The 23,637-nt window shown below is 33.9% G+C and overlaps 1 protein-coding gene across 7 annotated transcripts in view; it reads right to left on the minus strand.

The window, feature by feature from the left end:
- Positions 1-925: 925 nt before the first annotated feature.
- FucTA (glycoprotein 3-alpha-L-fucosyltransferase A) overlaps positions 926-23,637 on the minus strand; it is a 301,606-nt gene continuing 278,894 nt past the window's right edge. For all 7 annotated transcript variants that reach the window (XM_090414646.1, XM_090414642.1, XM_090414644.1 and 4 more), the window contains one exon: positions 926-9,371. In XM_090414646.1, the coding sequence (XP_090270772.1) occupies positions 9,023-9,371 (349 nt within the window). In that variant the 3' untranslated portion in view covers positions 926-9,022. The remainder of the gene's footprint in view (positions 9,372-23,637) is intronic.

The following is a 23,637-nucleotide window of genomic DNA, read 5'->3' on the forward strand; positions in this document are numbered from 1 at the left end:
GTTCTAAAATCGCTGTTTGAATTGGATGATGGCTAATACCCGTAATAAGATCTTATAGGAGTAGTGAAACTCCGTGGCCAGAATTAAGTGTTGTGATTCAAGATACTCTGCGTTAATTGCAACTGATAAAAGTGCATACGAGAACAGAAACTGACAGAAAATCTAAGAGAGCTCAAAACTTACAAACTGACTGAATTAAAACACTCGCATTAACACATCGAGGAATCATCACAACTTTATCTCGTTTGCAGAGATCGTTTATTAGTAAATACGGTATTAAGTAACGAAGCCGAATATTAAAATAGCGATTAACGGCAATCATGATATCCAAAGTTCATTTATGTATTAGCATCAGTTATCATATCAATATATTTTCAAATGTCATTGAACGAAATGACTCCACACACTGTACTAATCTGCTAGCGATGTGAGACTAATAAAAGTAAGGAAATGAACTCTGACTAGAGTGATGGCACATAATCGCTCTTTAATAGTAAACGATTCCTGTGTAGCCAAAAGATTTTATATGAAACTTATTGGTATGCCAAGAAGCGAGACGACTGGTGATATAATAATACGCGAGCTATTCACAGTTTGATGCTCACTACATATCACATTAAAAACACTGCAGATTCACTGAGCCGTTCTTCGGATATCGGCTAAAACCTTTTGAACATTTAAAAACTGGGATTTCTCATTAGTCCTGCTGAATAAATAAAATAATAGAGATATCCGAATACTTACTGTCTACCTGGATATATAAATATTATAAAGAAAAGTATTATAAACAAGAAACATTAAGTAACAATGCTTAAGCAGTGCATTCAAGTGTATTTTTGTATCTGTGTATTCAAATGTTTATGTGAGTGCTTACTTTTTTTTTTTTTTTTTTTTTTTTTTTAGAGAATACACACTACAATTATTTTCAACAACACAAGTTTATTTTTCATACTGCCTTCACATAGCTTTTCTGAAAATCCAAACAAAAATATAGTATATACCCAATACCCGACACCCACAAGATAAGACATACATACAGAATATATTTTTACATTCTTCTCTGTACATGTATAGGCCTATACATACACACAAAACATATGCGCGCGCATACACACATATCTAACAAAAACAAGGATTCATTTAAGGCCTATGGAATGTATTTCGTAACAATTAATTTTGAGGCCTCCGGAAAAAGAAAAAAAAAATCACAACCTTGAATCAGTGTTGTGACAAAGCACAAACATACATCACTTCGTAAAACCTCTTGCTATCTAAGTGCATATGAAGTGCCTACCAAACTATAGAATGGATTTCAAGTCGCTATGATTTTCAGTTTTAAATCATTTTCAAACTTTGCCCCGCTAATGTTCCGTGTTGGGAGAGAGAGAGTCGGGAAGGAAACTGAAGTAAATCCTATTTGTTTCATTCCAACTGACTGACATAGCAGCGAATAAGGAGGGCGTTTTTCACGCCTCCCTTATTACTTGTTCTGGCAACGTTAACGGAAGACAGTTCTGACTAGAAGTATTACAATGATTCTGGTTTTGTAACTGACCAGTGGATAAGTAAATGAAGTTAGTATAATATGCAGTATATCTCTGTTCGAAACTGAAACCAGCGATTGGAAATCAGACTTCGATTATTCATGGAGGACATTAAAATGCTAATTGGCTGCAAAATACTTGACAATACAAAATCGTGATAATCTTCCTTCACTGAGGTCTCGGTCTTCGAACTATCGCCGTGCATAAGAATAATTTTTAACAATGAATTCAAACGTTAGCCCAGCTTTAGGTGATAAAGGCATTCCACCACCAAGTGAAAGACTATTACCCTGCTTATTAGGCCAGGAAAGCCTTAGAATGTTTGAAGTTTTTTTTTTGCTTTTCAATTAAAAAAAAATAAACCTTAGATTTCTGTATATTTATGTATACCTAGAAACAAGTTTCCTGTATGGAGGGTATTTTAAAATTTGTTTCTATGATGAGCATAGAAACATGAGCGAATAGTTTACGAGGTATTGCAAAAATAAAGAAAGCCAAAACAAGTGGTAAAGAATTTGTGGATAAGAAAAGCGTCTTTTGACCCCACCAGAATCCCCCCCCTTACTATTAACATTCACAACCGTGTCTATTCTGTTGTGTTACAACAGATCACAACCATAAACAAGTGGTGATCTTTCAATTTCAAATGAAACCGATTTCAAATTTTATTTCGAAGTAGTTAGCCATAAATATTCAAAAATAAATAGCCTTGAACCGATTACAGTAAAAAGATGTCAACGATCATTTTCCTTTATCTGAAGAAATAAATGTTCTCGGCTTAATTTGTTTTGATTTGCAGTAAGGACGATTGTCACAGCTTCTGGGGATAGCGAATGTCGTTTGGTGATAAGAGTTCCCAATCGCACTTCCAGAAGCCTCAGTAGAAAGTTCCCGAATGAGAAATTGCCAAAAATAATTTCAGTGGAAATTATCTTAGGATGTCGTTTACATTCCTTTGTTCTCATCAACGATTGTAGAAGTGTACTGCGAGTAGATAAGTCGCAGTAAAAATGAATGCAGAAACATTCAAACATACAAGGAAAGAGGATGAATATCAGTTTGGTTGTGTTGCGGTTAGTTGCTAATGCTGTCAAGAATGTCTGCTACATTCACCGACTGGTTTGTTCATTTTGTGAGAGTGTATCCAATTAAGGAAGCATTTGTGTGCAGAGCAACTCATGATAAATTTGAAAATAGTATAAATTAAATATTTTAATTTTCAACCATATAATAGATGGTATTTGTGCACTGAATATCCAAGTATCAGAAGGAAATACCCTGTGCAATAGAATAAGAAATTACATTCTTATTTATAATATCAAAGTGCTACTTTATAGGAAGCCAGTTCTCTTTACCTCTCCCAAACCATCAGAATATTAGCTTTGAGCACTTATAAACAGCTGTATTCTATATGAAATGTTTCATGAAATGACTAGTGGTGGAATGCATCTAAATGAGTACATTTGAAAGAATTCTCCTTTTCTTTCAACACATGAAAGACTTTGAGGAATGTGTAAAGTATTTACTCTTTCGAAACAGCATCTGAAAAGGTATTCGTATCCTCTCGCTATTATTCAATTGCTAACTATGACAATAAACGGTCCACCAGCATTTTTTAGTAAATAAGACTAGAATGAGAATATTTTGCTTCAGTTAAAAACTTCTTCAAAACAAATTGTTAAACACAGTAATCGTATTAAACTCAACACATCAAACTTGTTTAGTTAGGCAAATATCAAACATTATTTGATAATATTTTAAACCTTCGGAAACCATTTAAACGACAGCTTATTTAAAAAATTTCATGAAAAATATAACACATTTGAGATGTTATCAATTTTTTTTTAGAATTTCAAAGAAACTCATTCGGTCAAGAAACTTTAAGTCACTGCATCTTATTTTCCTAAGGAATTATTGAATTTGACTTAACACAACTATAATCTATAATAGATTAAGAAATTTTTGTCTTTCTTTATAGAAAAGAAACTGAAGTCCTCTAACATTATCTGCTTACGTAATATTGAAAGAGCATCATTAAACTGTTCGAGGAATTGCTTATTTCTCCATACTAAGTTTTACTGTGAGAATATGACGCAAACATTCAAAAAAATAATAATGCCCTCAACTTCGATTTATACAGCGAACTACGAACCTCCCTCTAACTATCCCGGAACAATCACATACATTCATTTCACTCGCACAAATACAACTCTCTCTATCGAGTGGTGGAGAGCAACGATTGTCCATAAATCGCACCTAGTGATAGAAAAATCTGATTGGATCAGAACAATTTTTTTTAATTTCTTAAATTATAAGTTCACTGAAATAACATATTTAAATATATAGAACAAAATATGATTCGCTTTGTTTTTAATAATCCAACAAACATGATAAAATCGAATTAATTCCATATTAAAAAAATAATGATGGAATGTTTTTATGGAATATTTTTATATTGTTATGAAAAGCTAAAATTAACAATGTATTAACTTTACAAAACACGAATCAATTGAATTGGAAAAAATTCAGTAAGTTCAACTATGAAACTCCGAGAATATTCGCAATTTTCATTATTACAATGTAAAAGCAATGGCTAAGAGAAAACTATACATCAAATACGTGACAGAGAAAGCCAACTAGTTTTCTTAGCAAATTAGAAGCTGTCCAGTTCAGTAAATTAAATTTCGCTGACACTCAGAAGTGGAAAGTCCAACTGTCTTGTTATTCACTTTCTCTTTCACACAGTGTCAATTAAATTCGACACGTGCGAATTAAATTTGGGGTGTTGATTTAGCTATCTCCGTCTCCTCTGTTCCCCAATGTAATTAATGAATTTGTTTGAAGCATGTCTTTGATGGAGTTACTCTCATGAATATCAAATGAAAAAAATAAATGAGTACACATTACGGATTCCCCATTATCGATAGACAGGCCAATATATACCCACACAGAACTAAACGTGTTTATTTCTGAAACCAAATAAAAAAAAAAATCAGTGCAAATCAATGAAACACTAATAACGTGTGCTGATGAATTTCTGGGTGTTAGAGCGTCCAGAAATTCTTCCTACTTATCCGAATATTACGATGCAGAAATGAGAGGAAGAATTCACATCAACTGCATTGCGAAATATACAACAGGAAGCATTTGAAGAAAGTGAGCATCAAGAAGCAGAATGATGGAGGATTTAAAATTATTATAAAGCATGCTTTAATAATATCTTAACAGAAATAAAAATCTAATTGGAACGTGAAATTTTATAGCCATACTTAATTTCATCATTTCTATAAGAGCGCAAAATTGCTCATGCAAAAAGTATCCAATTTATTGAAAGTGTTAGGCACTGAGCAACAGAAATGGCTGTTGCTAAGTGCTCTGAATCAGACTGATTGGACAGTCACAATGTAGACTGGGTCTGAATGAATCGGGAGGTTAAAATGGATGAGATACAAAAATGGCACAATTCATCTGACACAATTTAACATGGAAAACGTATTTTACAAAACAAAACACTGAATTGCCTTACAAATAAAGGAATTATTTCGACCATGTCCCTTCAAGATTTACATAAAATGAAAAGAACTTCGGAAGCATTGCATCATGGCAAAGCAAAAATATAGCCATCGTTTAATGATGGACAGCTTTCAAAGACCAGTAAATGAAACAAAATATATAATGTTCGAAAATGAAAGAATTATCAGAGAATACCATTTATACAGAACTAATATATGTAGATGAAAACATCCAGGTCAAACTTTTAAACTGATTACAGAAATCAGTTTATTTACCCACGGAAATAAATAATTTCTGTACATGAATAATTGGAGCAGTGTTAATAAATTACCAATCACTAATATTTACAAAATACATACCGGCAAACTGTCGTTCTGCTCTTTAAATAATCAGACAACCAGCAACGAAATAAAAGTAAATCCAGAATTTTCAGGTTTCACATTTCAGTACGGAAAATTAGAATTTAATAACTCAATATGGTTTATATAAATTACGGGACGGAAAAATAATCTAAGCGAATACGATCACCGAAAGCATGTGCTGCACACTGATAATTATATGCCGCATTTTAAATGAATACAATAAAACATCAGCGCAAATACAAGATTCCATTAGTATACCGCCATAGAAGCTCGACATGAAGGCTGTTCGTATACAAACTTATATTGGAATGTTACCTCTCTAAATAACTGATATTTAGAGAAACATCTTTAGATAATGTCGGTGCTGAGTCTCAAGAGCGCGGGTTCAAAATTTCTCCAATGCGAGTATTCCAGAAGCACAGGATTTACCGATGTGTGACTTTAATTTTTGATATACGAAACCGCAAGCAGTAATTAAAACCAAAATGAACAGCTGCGTTTTGTATAATTTTCAAATGAAGAAAATCGAAATAATATCTATAGTAGCAAACATTCTCTAAATCTCTGTGTTACAGATATTTTGAAGATGCATATAAATTAGCATATTCTGCGACTTCATCCACTGAAAAACATGGATAAGGTTTATTGAACATCCCAATGACTTTTCTGCTCTAAGTTTTTTTCGAATGATGATTTTTTACTGAATGTACTGCAAAGGAAAAATATAAAGATGCTGACATGTTCTATACATTATAAATAACGGTTATCCACAAAAAAAGGTTTGCAAATACAGTTAGACCAATACCGTGAACAGGGCTAATGGTTAGATAATCTGGGAATCCTGCTCTAGACCAATCGACGTGGACTTTACAAATCCATGCAAGATGGACGATGAAAAGCATCATCTCACGTCATTTGCAAACAACCGCGCTCAGTGGGATTCGAATCAGTCGGTTGCAATGAAGAGAAAGACATTGGCTATACAAGCGGACAGAAAAATCTATCATCTAGATAGTTGAAGAGAATGATCAACGTCTAATTTAAAGAAAATTTGGAATGATTATTAGACGCGCAATTCAAGTTTAAATTTTCATATTTCTGAATGCCGCATTGAGGTACTTAAGGATGACAGATTTTATTGCCAATATGCTGCGAGACGGTTTTTAACGTGAAAAATGACACGTTGAAGAAAGTTCTGGGAAACTTTCAGCCAAATTAGTTAGGGTGATATTAATCAACAGAAAGAAAGAAAAACCTTCAATTCGTAGCTAAATTTAGAGTGTTGAACTTGTGCACAAAAGCAATTAAGTCACTCAAGTTCTTTACACTTGATTAACAAGAACTGATTGAGCATAAGAAATCAAAGAGAAATGGAAATAGCAAGGGTGATACTAAAGTTCTGTGGGCAAGAAACTGACAATAACTACTGCTAACTGCAGTCAGTATAATTAAAGAGCATTAATAAATTTATGCATAAGTGCGTTTAACTGAGACGATCACATCTAAACATCCACATGAAAATAATGGTCAATTTGATAAATACCTTCAGCTGATCATTAGAAATTCAGCACAATCTAACACGCACGAAAATCAATGCAAATCATTATTCTATTAATCGGAAATGGTATTTCTAATTAGGTGTGCGCAGATTTTAGTAGTGCGGCTGAGATGCTTTGTTAAGCAATGGTGAGGGGGAAAAAAATTTGAACAAGTTATTCCCTTTAAAGTCACGCATAAAGTGTGCACAATGGCAAATAGTCGCCGTTCATGAAAAAAAGATGTATATTAATCTAATACAATGTAATAAGTTATACATATTTGAGAAATTTTTAATATTCTATAACGTTATAAAATATTGTAAGCTATTTCTTAGGAAATTATAAGTATACTTTAGACAGTTCTTTAAATTATACCTATTTATATTAGGTTTGTTAAACATAATTTAAACACCAATACGAAATTTTATATATATATCTCATTTTATATATCTTTATCTGGCAGAAAATTGGAAGAATCATTTTTCGGTATTCTACTATGTACCTATTTACAAATTCTAGAGATACCTTTAGAGCTATTCGTTGAAGCTAATTTATGTGCAAAATTTAAAATATTTAATCAGACTGAACTTAATCAGTGGAATCGCTCACTTGAATAGGTCAGATCAGTACTTGCAGCTCTTCAGAGGAAAAAAAAAGTATTAGTGTGAAGAATAGATAAACTTGGCAGTTGTCCTGACTACCAAGGCTTATAACCAATATCAATAAATAAAACAAAGCAATATCGGATTCAACTAAAAATGCGTGCTTGTTTTTTTTTTAATCTAACACGCATTTCTGTATTAATTTTTGTTAATTATATGGAATATTTTCAATGAATAAGACTATCAGCAGTCATCCCGAATTTGTTCTACACCTAAATATGACAAGAAATAATGAGAGCATAAACTAATCAATCTATTCGGAAACTGACCCCAAAATTTATGAGACTACTTCACGTTCGTTAAATCTCATTTCAACGAAATAATAATAATATAAAGATATAAAAAATCAAATGTTCTACAGGAAGAATTATATTTAAATCAGTACGTAGAAACATCAGAAAAATAAATACTATTCTTCAAACTGTTTAAGCATCTATAATCAACAAATGTTCTGGCTGTAAAAGGAATAGAAGTTTCTAAGATATTCAGAAACAAAACTGAAATTTTATATAATCTAGCTATTAACAACGTCTCATCCAAAGAAGTTGCATTCAACGAGTGGAAATATCAAAAGGAGAAAAATGACAAACACATAAGCGCATGTCCCTATTTCTGGTTATTAATTTTGTAGAAAAATTTGCATAATCAGTTATATCATTTTTTCAAACAATCGGATAATCCTTTGGATGGATTTATGCCGAACACATTCTTCTTCTTATACTGGAACAGTTTCTCCTTACTGTCATATATTTCGCGTAAATTACAATAATGAATAGTCCAACAATGACTAGAATTTACGATAGGAGATACTGTATTTTATAATTAAAAAAAAAAAAAAAATCTGCGAGCCATCGATCACTTATCAACACTGTATTTCAAACAAGTGAAATCAGAAATGGAAAACTATTAGGAAATCGCCAAAGAGGAAAAACTTCGATATATAATTAATATTTATAAATTTTTCAGTTATAAAAATTCTTAAGATTAACAGCAAGTAGTCCCTGAAGCGTAGTTCTTCAGATATGACTAAGGCATCAGTTTTATAAAAATCGTACTCGATAGATGTTAAAGAAAAAAGCCGATTGAGTGATAAGCCATTTGTGCGGCCCAAATCAAACAATAATAAAATCAATTAAAGGGAAAAAATATAGGTAAATTGCCTCTTTGCGAAAAACTATCACAATTCTTCTGAGCTCATTCTTAACCAGCCACACCTAACTTACCCCCCCCCTCCCCATTTTGAGAAAAAAAAAGGAGACTAGCACAAAAACAACCTTCCTCAACGTCCATAACTGGCATAATTAGTTATCCTTCCTTCCTGTTAGAAACTGTATTCTCACAATATTTACTTGCCAAGTTAACAGTTCCTTTGGCTCTATGTAAACAAATTACACTTAACTAGTTTACGCATGGTTTTTATGCTTGCTGCGTATTGCTGTCTCTTTCCATTTTGAACCTGTGCATGTACCTTGGCCTGCCCACCAAGCATGCATGTCCTCATAGCTCTTGTGCTGCAAAGGAGCGTGTAACATGGCACACAGCCGACACCAGAAATATGTGTTGATGAATTCTCCTGTACCTTTCCATTCAAAATACTGATTGTATAGAGTGTCATTCTTATCTAACACATCCAAGTACTCAGCCAGTTCTTTGGGTGAATTGAAATCATCTACATGGATATAAGAATGGAATGGGGAACTCCTCTGATAATCTTCGGGTCGTGCACCCATGACTATTGGAATGACATCACGCCTAGTGATAAAAAAAAAAAAAACATTAATTAAGATAATGAAAAATATCAAAGACTAAAACTACACAGCTAGAAAACTGACTGGTAAACTTTAATATATTTTATTTGAAATCAAATCGTTTTATAACGTTCACGCATAGAATCCTACAAACACGTACAAAACCTACAAATAATGCACATATTATAAAAAAGGTAAATTTCTGTGAATGTATTCAAGTTCTTTGGATCATCAGCTTCTTGAGCCATATTGTAATGCATAGTATTATGGCAGCAAAACACACTCTTTGAAGAGGTCTTTGTTAGTGAAACTGTGACATACAGCAAAGGTTAACTATCCTGACTTTCATACTTCCATTATGAAAATATTTTCTACGTTTTAGCAAATGTGTCGCATAGCAGTTGTTAGTATAACTCAATTTAAAGGAACTATAAAAGAAATGTTAACATACAAAAGAATAAAGGCCGCCTAACAAATGGATACTTAATTATCATCCCAGCTGCTAGAAATATCTTTAACGTCAAAATAATCACGGAGATGCCTACATACAGATTCAAAATATTGAAAAATATGAAATAACCCAATATAACCTATCGGTAATAGAGAATCTATACCAAAACAATTTACAATAGTTTACCTAAAATTTTGGTACCTAGTTACCTTCATAATAAGATCTGTTGGTTAGAGCTAGCGAAAGTTTTATTTATTTTGTGTTTTTAAATAAAAGTAAACCAGCGACTTTTCATAAGAGATCTAATTTTTCAGGAACAATAATGTGTAATAACAGTGAGCTAGATATGAAATCTAGCTTTTTGTAGCTGAGAACTAACAAGAATCCTTCAATTACGTGAGGAAATATATTGACTGATCATTCTGAAATAAAGTGAATCTGCCAATTTTCAAATTGATCAACAGCTTTTCGTAGAGTGAACAAGGCATAAGTTTCGATACAGATCGTTGATATTTGAGATAGTCATCTAGAATTATAAAAAAGGACAATGACGATATGAGTTTTATAATGCAATGTGGCTCCCAGATAAAAAAAAAATAAACTAAAAATTCCATAAAGTTTTTCCGCAATAGCGAATTGCTGCCGAATACACAAAATCAGTTTTGTATTACAGGTAATTATCGATAATTATTTTTTTCAAATGCCAATTTTCATTTGCATAATAATACATCTGCGTTGAAAGGATTATGTCCTATGAAGATAAAAGCTTAACCAATATCTGAAATACATTGTTTTACGATCATTCAGCAATGACCATTTTCTCTACTTAATGGAGAAAATGTTCACAGGGAGAATACCTTTATGTCAGAAAGGTATAATTAGGGCCAAAAAGGTATAATCATCGCAGTCATCGAGATCATAGCAGACATTCAGTATATAACACTTTCTTTACTTGTGGAAGGTTACTCTTGTTGGATTATTTGGGGTTTACATTGTGCACGTACACAATCTGTAAAGTTGTAGCAATGAGGTTTCTTTATGAATAATACCATTTCCTTCTTCCAATGGACGTCAGTTTTTATCTATTTGCCATTTCTTACTTCCGCGACTGATTATGGTAAAAATTTATGAATGCATTTTATACGAATTCAATTAGTTCGTTAACGTGAATAAGTGGTACATTTACCATACAGTGCATTAGCAGTTCTCCAGTAACATCATGCCATGTCTTTGAATAACCAAGTCATTAAACTTAATTTCCAGTTGAATAATGGAATCTGTAACAATCCCGCAAGAAATTAAGTTTAAAGGAGTTATGCGGTGTGCATGATATTTTGGAAACTGAGCTCATATGCGCGTAGAATTTAATGTGAGATTCATGCAGCTATATGTAGTAGCGGATTTCCCTCACGCATTACACAAATGTGTTGTAGACGTCGTCTTGTTCATATTTCTGAAAGTTGCTAAGTAGAATAATAAACTATTACTCGCCACTACTGAGATGAAGGAACAGTGAATTGTTGAACAGATCAAGCGGTACTATCATCTATTAGAACAATAAACATCTTAAAATGTGAGACATGAGGTTGCTCAATTCGCAGCGGTTGGCATTAAACAGAGGCATTCGTGTGTGTGTGTGTGTGTGTGTGTGTGTTGTAGGGGAAAGAAACAGATGTTATGCAAATAATATCAAAATCTTAAATTTAATGGAATTACTAGAAGAATGGAAAAAGAAATTCATGAAAAGTAATAAACGTTATATGAAGTACAATATACATATACACCGTGATCTGAATGTGAAAACATAAAAGTATTATTAGAGAAAATGGTCTTAAAATTGATATTAATAATAATTGTTAAAAAAATGAGAAATATGAAAATTCGAAAATCAAAATTTCGATATCTAATTCGATATCCGTGAAATCGGCGCCTTCCGATTTCTCAAATTATTATTTCCTTTATATTTCTTGGTAGTACGGCTTAATTTTTGCAATTTCATCCGGAAGGTGGTTAGAACGAAATATGCCATTTGTAGTATGCAAGTATAGTGAAATGGGCACGTTTCAGAAAACGTGGCGTACTAAGCGAACATTTGTTTCGAAAAAGGAAAACAACAAAGGAAACAGGAAAACACCTTTTTCATTAATTTAAAAGTGCGTGTGTGTGCATAGATAGTTAGATATGGTGCTATTGTTCTGGTAAGGGAATTAACGGGTAGTATTGATGAATACGTTTTAACGGGTCGATAAATCTCATAAAAGAGCCATTACTAGAGCGCTTAACTTATAATTGGTCAGGCCTTTTACGAAAACCGTGTTTCTGTACAGTTACTGTAACTTACGTGCTGTTTCTGATTTATGTTATTTCTATTCAAGTGTTTTCAAAACGCTTTTCTCAGCCTCCATCATTCCTTCAATTTCCATGAAGCAGTCTATAGACCAGGGGTCTCCAACGCATGGCCCGCGGAGCTCTTTGCCGTGGCCCGCCGGCCATTTTGAAAAAATAACTACTTAACATTAAAACGCGATTAAATAAAAAATAATTTCAATGAGATCCGCAGACACTAAGCTATACTGCGGTATTTAGAATTGTAAGATGCTTTCCAGATTCACAAGGAATACTGTGTATTTGATACTTTATATAAAATCCTATAAAAATAAATATTAAATAGACATGCTTCTTCAGCCATCTACCAGCGCCAAGCGGTACTTAAGTACTAGTACTAACAGCGCAGGTAGATGGCTGAAGCAGTAGTTCGTTCGAGTGCGCTGTCTATGCCTTCCAGATACATCTCGAAGGTTCTCGATATTTCGTTATTTTTTATACTAGGGGGACTTCGCCCCTGGCGCTTACGGCGCCTCCCCCGAGTTCCGGACTGGTAGGCCGGTTCTCCTTGAATTCTGATGACTCGAATGTTGAAGACTCAAAAGGGAGGTTCCACCCCTTCCGCCTATGGCGCCCAAACCCCGGAGTTCCGGACTGGTAGGCCGGTTCTCCTTAAATTCTGATGACTCGACACTCAGGGTAGCCCTGAGTTTGAAAACACGTGACATAAAAGGCTCATCATTATATATTATATATAATATATATATATATTATATATAATATATATATATTATATATATTATATATAATATATATATATATATATATATATATATATATATATATATATATATATATATATAGGGTGGATAAATACAAGAGGATCTCATCCACAGTCAGGCGTGAACAGTGTGATATTCGTGTATCCGGATAAGCGCACGGAGGTTCGTCGTGTCAGCCATAGCCTATTGTGGTTTTATATTGCCAGACTTTTTTTTTTTTATTATTAGTGTGAGACATATTCAGTGGATAATAACCGTTACACGGGCATTTTTGGATCATTTTTTGGATCCACCTTCCATCACTACGGCGTATACGAGTAAAAAAAAAGCGTATATCAAGTGATTCTTGTCAGGTTTTTAATGAAAAGTGGACAATTTGTACTTTTTTGTGTGCCAATCGACGATAAACCAGTGTGTTTAATTTGTCGTGAGTCAGTGTCAGTATAAATATCAAAAGAATACGATATAAAACAACACTGAGATATAAAACAACATTGGATACAAAGCACGTGTCCAATTTTGATCACCTTCAAGGGCGGCTTCGTGTGGACAAATTTTTCATTTGTCCACACGCATTTTAAATGAAAAATTTGTTTCCATTTAAAATGCCAGTAGGGTACGTTTAAAAGGCAGAGAGAAGAGAGCGAAGCGTGCGTCAAAGTAAGTTATATAATAACTGAAAAAAATGCTAAAAAAATCAAAAGCCTTCTTGGACGGCGAGTTTGTGAAAGAGTGTCTCATCGCTGCTGGGGATATTCTGTGCCCAAATAATAAGGAAGTATTTAAAAAACCGAGTTTGTCTGGGATAACTGTAGCACGACGTTTCGAAGAACTTGCTAATGACATTAAAGGAACTTAAAAAAAAAAAAAAAAAACTCGTCCGAATTTACGTCATATTCACTTGCTTTAGATGAGAGCACAGATGTGAAGGATACCGCACAACTGGCTATCTTTGTCCGTGGCATTGATCAACAATTCAATGTGACAGAAGAACTGCTACGTTGCTACGGAAAGAACCGGAACTAGAAGGAAAAGATTTCGTCCATTACCACTGGTTTAATCCACCAGGAGAATTTGTGCGCGAAAACTATTGGATTTAAGAATCTCGTGAAAGTTATTGTGACTGTCGTCAACATTATTAGGGCAAGAGGATTGAATCATCGTCAATTCCAAGAGTTTTTGACAGAAGAGAGTGCGAAGCGGATCACGGCGATGCGGTTTATTATAGTCATTGGTTGAGCAGAGGGAAGGTTCTTAAAAGAGTCTTTGACTTAAGGAGCGAAATACAGCAGTTCATGCAAACCAAGGAGAATCAGATTGCGGAATTTAACGATCCGAAGTGGATGACAACTGGCCTTTGCCTTTGTGACCGACATCTCGTTGCATATGAATGACCAAAATACCCGGCTACAATCAAAAGATCGACTGGTGCACACTCTGTTTGATCACATCAAAGCTTTTGTTGCCAAGCTCCAACTTTGGGAGGCACAACTCGCAAAAAAAAGACTTAACTCATTTTCAGCTTCTCGCTGAGTCCAACTCTTCGTCTCTTGATGAATACGCTACGAAATCGAAGTGAGTTAGAAGACAGATTTAGTGATTTTCGTAACCAACAGTCTTCTTCAGATTTATTTTCAATACCATTCAGTGTTAATGCTGCCGAAATGCCAGGCTAACTACAAATGGAGCTGCTTGAACTCCAAAACAACTCTTCTTTGAGAGAAAAATTATTCAGTGTGCCCTTGCTTACATTTTACAAAGACTGCATTTCTGAGAACGCATTCCCTAATCTTCGCGGGCATGCTTTGAAGATGTGCGCTTTGTTAGGAAGCACATACTTGTGTGAGTAGTTCTTCTCCAGAATGAAGCATATGAAGTCCAAGACAACAACTCAGATTACGGACCAACATCTCGAGAATACTCTGCGCATAGCGACTTCCAACATTGATGCCAACATCGACAAGATGGTCAAGAAAAAAACATTGCCAAGTTGCCCATTGACATTGTAAAATAATGAATGTTTTTTGATTTAATGAAAGATAATTCATTAAATTATCTTTTTTTTTTCAAGTATTGATTGTATTTACTTATCATGAACCAGACTTCTACCTACGCTCTTAAAGCTGAGTTTGTTTATTTTTATAGGATTTTATGTAAAGTATCAAATGCACAACATTCCTTGTGAATCTGGAAAGCATCTTACATTTCTAAATACCGCAGTATAGCTTAGTGGCCAGCGGGCTTCATTGAAATTTTTAATGCGGCCGCACTGTCTGAAAGGTTGAAGATCCCTGCTATAGACACTAGCAGCTGTTGGCCAACATCCGTGTTGTACAAATTCAAACTCCTTCTTGCAGTCCACTTGTATTTCATTGCCCTCCTTCTTCTTCTGAACAATCTTCCTCATTACAGTCAAAGACTACAAATTCCGGATGTTCGAAATATGCACCATCAAGTTTCTTCTTTCTTATCATTTGCCACAAGCTGCATTGATTTGGGATCTATCTCAAGTCTTTTCACGGCCTACTAAATCAAAAATGCTTCATTACAGCCATTTTAGGGAATCAACAATAAAGCACTATTCAGCACATACTATACCCAGTTTTTATAACAACGGTGGAAATAAATCCATACGATCAAATCTCTCTATATGTGATCATACGCAATATCCTATTTGTATTCATCTCCATACGTTTTGTGTAGGACATTCCTTTTATTGGATGCAGTAGCTTTGCAAATGATTTTTATCAATTCATTAAGTGTTCGTGGTAGTGGTGAAATGTAGACATGCCTCCAGGTGAATATTTCTATGGGGTGGGAGGAAGAGCTCAGAAGCTGAGAAACTGGTCATATTCCTCAGGAATATGACCAGTTTCTCTACAACTTACTTGTGACAACTTAGCTGTATGAATTCTCATAGGGCTGGAACAAATCAGTTTCCAACTACACTATAATTTGATACAGGCGTCCAAAATTAAACAAAAAAGCACACACTGTTTGTACGAAGGATGCATTTTTTTTTCGATATTCGAAATGGAGTTATAATAACTGAGAACTTTTGTTCAAAACCGATGCCTGCATGTAATGAATACATGCATTCTTTATCACCACACACACAAAGAAAGATGTGGATGAGAAGAAATCTGACTGACTCGTTCGTGAAACTCTTATAACTCTAAAGCCAACTATAAATACAAGAAGACTTTACTGAAAGCGAAGGTGTTTAAGCGCTGAATTTCAGAGATACGATGGAGAAGAGATAAAATAGTAAAACTCACAATCAAAAAGATAGACAATAAGATGAACGCATGTGATGAATTTCGTAGCATGAGTTTCGATTTGACCACAGTGATGTTAAGTGTACGGTTCATCTGCTGTTCATTTTTTTTTCAGTACTCAGTCTCAGACTGCGTTTCTTCAAGGTGCATGGTTTTGCCATCACAACATAAAATCGACCTAGAGCACATTTAGTAGGGAAACATGGATTTAGATAAATCGTGAAGTTTATACCGCTGCCATCCTAAACGGACAGATAGAAGGCCAATAATAACTGTATTTATTAATACCCCCAACGAGAAGCTGCACATGATTGATTTCAGTGGGCACGAGATTAAAGATAGGAAGTGATACTCAACGAAATATGTTGCCCTCTTCTTGGAGATCAATTTTAATAGTGTGTAACGTCTTCTTGTTGGGGTGTGGATGAAGGAAAATGTTGATAAACGATTTTTATTTTATTATTTATCATTTTATCAAACTATCTATATATAAATATTGTCTTTGATATTCCGAAAATACACGAAATTTTTTTAGTCTTCCAATAAAACTTGGAAATCGCAGAATTCCAAATCAGTAAAACGGAAAAATCAATACGGGATTCTCACACACCCTCTCCGTGAAAACGTAAAGCGTCACTCACTAACTCGACCAACATAAACTGATCCGACGAAGTTTCTTGATAGCCATCTTGGGGGGGGACTTCATATTCGAAGTAACTAATACAATATGGTTTGCGAAAATTTACCTAAAGAAACCCATTTTTAAATATGATAAACTATACAGCACTTTTTATGTCATAATCCTTACAAACATTGACAGACAAAAAAATGCCATGATTGATGACTGTGTAAAAACTTTTTGTAAATAAAAGACCGTGGCTTATTATTTAAAATTAGCGTCCCCTGATCCTGGTGTTGTTACATTTTGAAAATACTCTAGAAGACTGACAGAAAACTTTACCGTGTTATAATAAACTTTCTTGGATTAAAGTTTGTATTATTTAAACTATCATCAATACATGTTTAAGTAAGAATTTTATCTCAATTCTCCATCTAATTTATTGTTAATACCCAACACCAGTATGTAAGAGAACAAACAGTATTTGCTAACTGCCAACTAATTGGTCAGATTACTTCTAAATTATCTCGGACAACGAATAACAACAGTAAGAAAATATTTTAATAACAGGGGCTTAATCCCAGACCACCAAAAGATATTCGTAGGCAATCTTGCAGAAAAATAACGGGAAGAAAGAAAATCTAAAGAGAACCAATATTTGAAGGGATTATTTATTTTAATAGAGTAATTTACGGCAAATGAGGTCCATTTAAGACATCCAGAATGGAATGGAACAATAGTTTAAAACATGCTGATCGAAAGACATAAGCTACATTTTAGATATTAAACACTAAATATCTGAATAAATACACCTGTTTTTCATAAAGCAAAGCAAAACGAACCTTGTAACCTGAAGAATGCCCATTCGATATATCCTTCTAGTTAGTATACTAGAAAATTGGAAATATCACGATTTATACAAAATGCGCTTGATTAAAAAACGTATTAGGTATCTCTGTTCTTGGAATCCTTGTACATTTTTAATTATTCAATTTCGAAAGTCGGACTCTTTCCCTTCCATCGGTCATTTCGTTAATATGGGAGTTTCTGGAAGACCGTGCATGACTTTTATTACAGTATATTGCTACACAATAATTATTCTATTTTATTATTACTGTTGTTGTTAATCTCTTAGTCTAATTTATAAATTAAACTTTATCATAGGAAAAAACATAGTATATATATAGGGTTTGGTGCCATCCACAGTTTCAGGTATCCATTGTGGGGTCTTGGAACGTACCCCCCCCCCGCGGATAAGGGGGAAAAGTTTAGAAATATATTATTAAAAGGTGTTGAATAGTAGCATCTGATAATTTTACGATTTCACTCTTCCAACAATCGATGCTAATTCTGACGATCCTTTGTCGCAAGTACATTTTACAGTGCAGAAAGTAGAAAACTTGTAGTACATTAGTCAATGTACTACAAGTTTTCTACAATGTTAGATGATCTCTTTCTGACTTGTAGTACAAGTCAGAAAGAGATCATCCAACAACTATGCTGCTCTAGATATCAGAGAAAAAGTTCCATGTTATGGAAGTTTTTCAAACCATTTCAAGCTTTCAGCAAGCAGTAGACTATGACAATCGTCCTACGTAACCAGAACATAGGGGAGATTCAAAGCACCGGTCTGTGGTTTGGAGAGGAACGATGTTTTCCCGCCTCGGCTAACCAAGTCGATCGGTATCACAATTATAGTTACACTTTATTTGCAGATTCATTTTCTATGCCTTTCATGCCTATCTTATGTGTATGCAGAGATTATCATAAAGAAGTAGAAATATTAATTTATGCCCGTAAAGTTTATAAGAAAGTGTGCTGTAATTTCTCATGCTGCAATACTCTTAATGTTGAACTCATTTCGATGCACCTGCACGGTGTAATCAGAAAGACTGTACCATTGGTAGATGACATAGGATGTAATTCCATCTAGGACACAAAAGAACATTTATAAACTTTTTGACTATGGTAAATCGGGATTTTAGGACATAATACAGAAGTATATAATAAAATCTCCCCATATATATATATATATATATATATATATAAAATGGAATTTTAAATCAAGCAATATTTTATTTTAATAATTTCCTTCATTTGATTTGTAGTGATAGTATGTCAGGATATGTAAGTTCAGCTTTGTCTTCTACTGGTTTATATAAGATTTTCCTCTTGCGATAAGAGACAGAATCCTATCCTATTGTTATCATTCTAGAACTCAACCAATGAAAATATCATCAATTTACAAATATGTCAGCAACCTAGATCTTTTTTTTATTTACAATCTCTGATAGATATTTATTTATGATTTCTTTGTCGATGATGAGTAACTTTATGGGTTTTCGAAGTAGACAGCACTAATTATGGAAGATTAATTTAAAATACGTCTATTATTATTATTTATGTTTTAAATTTATTATTTGAATAGTACTCAAGAAAAGTATAAAACCATGGGTGGGCTAAAAGTTCAAAACTACTCTATAGAAAATATGGAATGTAAAATGGTTTTTCAAACCATTTTACGCCTCTAACACGAAGGTTGATGGTCTTACATCGGGTGATAACATACATTTACTACCTAAAGACATTCACAAACATCCATGCTCACGGTAAGATTCCATCCCACAGCTTGCTGGTTGAATAGGTGGGGGGTAGGTGTTCTATCCACTAGTCCAATCAGGTAGTTCATATATATTTATTAAAATTATTTATTTTAATAATTTATCAAATTAAAATTAATTTGCTTATATATTTAAATTACTTTTATAGCCTAATGATGGGCGCTAACTTTAAAAGAAAAAGACCCATAAAGGTAAAACTTCCAAGGTTACTATATTGATGGACAGTATGGATAGTTTTTCCTTTACAAACGATTTTTGGTCATAGTCCTATGAAATGGTTACACAGTACATCGTTATACATTCGTAGAGAGGAAGGCTTTCTACAATGGAAATGTATTAGAGATGCATAATTACACATTTATTATAAAATACAATCCCTGAAACACTTTCTGCGCATGCATCACGCAATGTATATGAATGAAAGTAAACATTTCGTCACAAATTACTTTTCATACAGTGCTATTTTGCTCACTTAAGCGGGCAAAGTAATTTTTATAAATATTCAATAAACATTAAAATTTAAATAAATCTCATTTGTAATGGCTACTGAATAAAGGTCTGGGAAATTCAGCAGTTACTAAGCTATTAGTATACGGTTGCTACACCGAGGTATTGCGATATCTTATACGACATACAAAACCTAAGCAGGTAAAGAAAGACTAAGTCAAGGCAAAAATAGGCTATTTAAATGCATTAGTTAACAATACTGAGCAGCAGGTTAAATGCTCTTAACAAAAGTAACACTCCATTTAATGCAAGAGAAAACACTGTACAGTGCACATAAAATCAGTTCTATTACGACACAAAAGAACAGCCAAAATATAAATGCCTGTGGTTATTTTTATGCAGAAAGCTATACTGTTGCGGCATATTAACGTTAATTTATAGATAGGGTGCTGTTTATCATACTTCAAGCAGATTTCGGGACAAAAGTGGTTTCATAGCATGCCACTTGCTAGGAAATAAAAATTACATTTATGAAATCAAATTTTTCAGGACAGCTTCGTGTAGGACCAAGTCGGCCTTTCTCTTGGTCAGAGGAGAATGCACTTCATTCATCCTATTCAAATCTTTAGTGTTCAAAGAAGTTTCAAGAACTTCACTAACCGATGACTTCAATACTGATTTCGATACCATTCCTTAAAGGAAAAAATCTGGTCACTTTCACTGCGACTAAAACGTAATAACATCGTCTTTCTTGTAGCAACAACAAAATCTGCTATATCTCTCTGTTCTTTTGATACTACCTACTTCTCAAGCTAAGTAGTATCCTACCAAGCTAGGTAGCTAGATAGAAAGACTAGATTAGTCTTCCTTTTTCAGATGACATTTAGACTTTCCTAGCACAAACACATATCATCCTAAGCTTCCTCGATCTCCAAAAACTTGGTGCCGTCATAACTTACTAGTCACCAGCACCAACTGCAAATCTCAAATTCGGAGCAGTGTTTTCAAATTCATAGAGATTGCACCAAAATCTCCTTAAAATTATTGCTGATATTCAAAAAGAAGAACAGTTCAGTTAATTGTTGATTTCTCGACTTCCCCAAAGCCCAGATTCCAAAATGAATGTCGCGAAGCCGTCGCTAGTAAATACGAGCAACACTGCCCAACATCCAATTAATATCCAACTGCAAACTCACTGAATTTGCTTTTTCCCCTCTTTCATTTATCTTTATATTATCGAATAGTCATCTTCATTAAATGTAATATTCCTCATCTCTTAACCACTCTCGCATGGTATTAACGTCCTGTGTTTCCTTCCTCCCCAACCTTACGCGCGTTATGGACGATTCCTTTAAATTGTGGGATTTTTTTTTTTTTTTAAATTTCAGTTGCACATTCGTTAGATGGAATTAGTTACCCTATGGAAAACGTTTTACTTTAAATTTAAATTAGACCTCACGATTTACAACTAAGTCAGGATTGTGCTGTTCAACATCTACAATACAAATAAGTACACATCCGTTTATATTTTAATCGTTCAAATTATTCTTCAGAAACTTGGAAACAACGTGAAGTGAAGGAAGAAATTTATCCCTGGAATCGGTACCTTTCTGTGAGCAATTCTGGAATTGCTTACTGAAATTTCGAATTTAAATTCAAACTATCCGAAGATTTATAAGCCAAAAGAAGAAAAAATAGCGGAAGGGGGGTAACATTTTGATCGCAAAATAAACATTCATTCCATTAAAACTGCTTCACACATACAGCTCATTTTGCTAAATATGAATTGAAAATAATTTGACTAAAATGGCAGCTGTGTTGTCTAAAGAAGGCTATGAGAAATGACCGTGTGTGATCCATTTCTCACGAAGTACTTCGCTTTTCCTATGGAGTATTTCATATGAACTGGACATAGGAATATAAATTAATATAGGATGCTGTATTTAAGTGCCATATTTTTAATTAGAGTGCTTGAATTGTACTATCATGAATACACGGTTTCTGTTATTTTTAACTATTGGATTATGCTGTTTAGAATAGCGTGATGAGCAACTAAGTTGCTGAGGTGACTTTCGGCCAAATGCCTGAATTTAACCAATTTATTTATTACCGACAGGGATAAAAAAAGAAAAAAATCAAGCTTTCGATAGGAAGTACAACAAAAATCGACACCACCTACATTTGAAAGAGGATAACTTCAGTTAAAAAAGTTAAAAATGTTCCCTGATTTTAAAACAGTGAACAAAAGTATTCTAACGAACCTGCTCCAAAATTGTTTTCTATAATAAATTTGGAGCAGGTGCCCTCCCTCGACGAGTCAACTCCCTGGAGGTATCACGTAATAATAATAATTTTACACAATCGTTGAACAGAAGAATAAGTAATATAAACCTTGAATCTAGAATAACGAAAAATGTTAATACTGATACATGCATGTGCTACAATGAGGATGCTTCAGACTCCGAAGATTAATCCTATAGCGTAGTTCACAGTTAACAAATTCGCGTTATAAGAAAACCAGAAAAGTCAATAATCCACTCCGCTGCATCTCATATTTTAATAAGCAATAAATTCGCTATCGAGATTCATTTTAAATTTGTAAATTAAATTGAATTATATTGTAAATTTGTAACTAAATTATGAGAAGCAGTTGTGAAGCGAGAGTAAAGGAATCCATCAAGATCGGATATAATTTACTCTCGCTTCACAACTGCTTCTCATAATTTAGTTACAAATTTACAATATAATGAATGATGAATATATACAAGCATATATTCATCCCATTCCAGTGAAAGAAATATGTCAGCCATCATTCCATTACCCTTACTTGCATCCTGTTGGTTGGCTTCCAAGTTCCTTATTTCTTCACTTCCAAAAGGATGCAAGTAAGGGTAATGGAATGATGGCTGACATATTTCTTTCACTGGAATGGGATGAATATATGCTTGCTTTCATGCTGTTGAATAGATGCTAAATAAACGTGAAAGCCTGTATAGAAGATGGATATTAATTATGAAACATGAATTTTGAGCAAAACTCTTTGAGTGTTAAACTATTGAGAGCTGTTGATATCCAAAGCCATTAATGATTCTTTTGATGCTTTTCTAGGGAAAGTCAGAGCTGTTCTTGGTTATAGTGGAAGATGATATGCCTATACCATCTACACAAGTTGACAGGTAAATTGATACTAGGAGTTCAGCTTTATTTTTGGTGATCTTGCAAACGCTTCAAAATGGAGTGTTTGCAAGATCACCAAAGTCAAAGTGTGGAAGGATAGAAGTTGCGACCAAAACTACAAAAACGTGTCAGTAAGCGTAATCAGAACATGAAATGGAAGTGTAAAAATCGTGGTCATTCCATTCGTTAGAACTGTAGCGGTAAAGGTCAGCAGACAGAATGGTCTAGAAAAGGAAAGTTTTTACCACGTGCCAAAGATATCAAAACGCTGTGACCGAAGTCAGTTTTCAGAAGGAAGGATAAACATCCATTACTTAATACAAGAGCGTCAAGACAATGTTTGTCATTATCAGTAAAATTTTTGAAAGTGATAAATAAATAAATAAAAACCTTCGGCAAGCGGTGGGCGTTTTCTTCGTCAGGTGAGAGACTACAATCTTGCTTAAAAGCGGCTAAACAGTATTTAGGTGCTGTACGGTTTCTGGGTTTCTCTTCCCCCACCCCAAGGTACTGTACTATACGCTCACAAAATTTTATGGATGGGACAGACATAAAAATTTAAAGTACGAA

Source organism: Typopeltis vanoorti, chromosome 25, assembly GCF_054136105.1.
Source record: "Typopeltis vanoorti isolate ZY-2024b chromosome 25, IOZ_Tvanoo_1.0, whole genome shotgun sequence".
In the NCBI taxonomy this organism is placed as follows: Eukaryota; Metazoa; Arthropoda; class Arachnida; order Uropygi; family Thelyphonidae; genus Typopeltis; species Typopeltis vanoorti.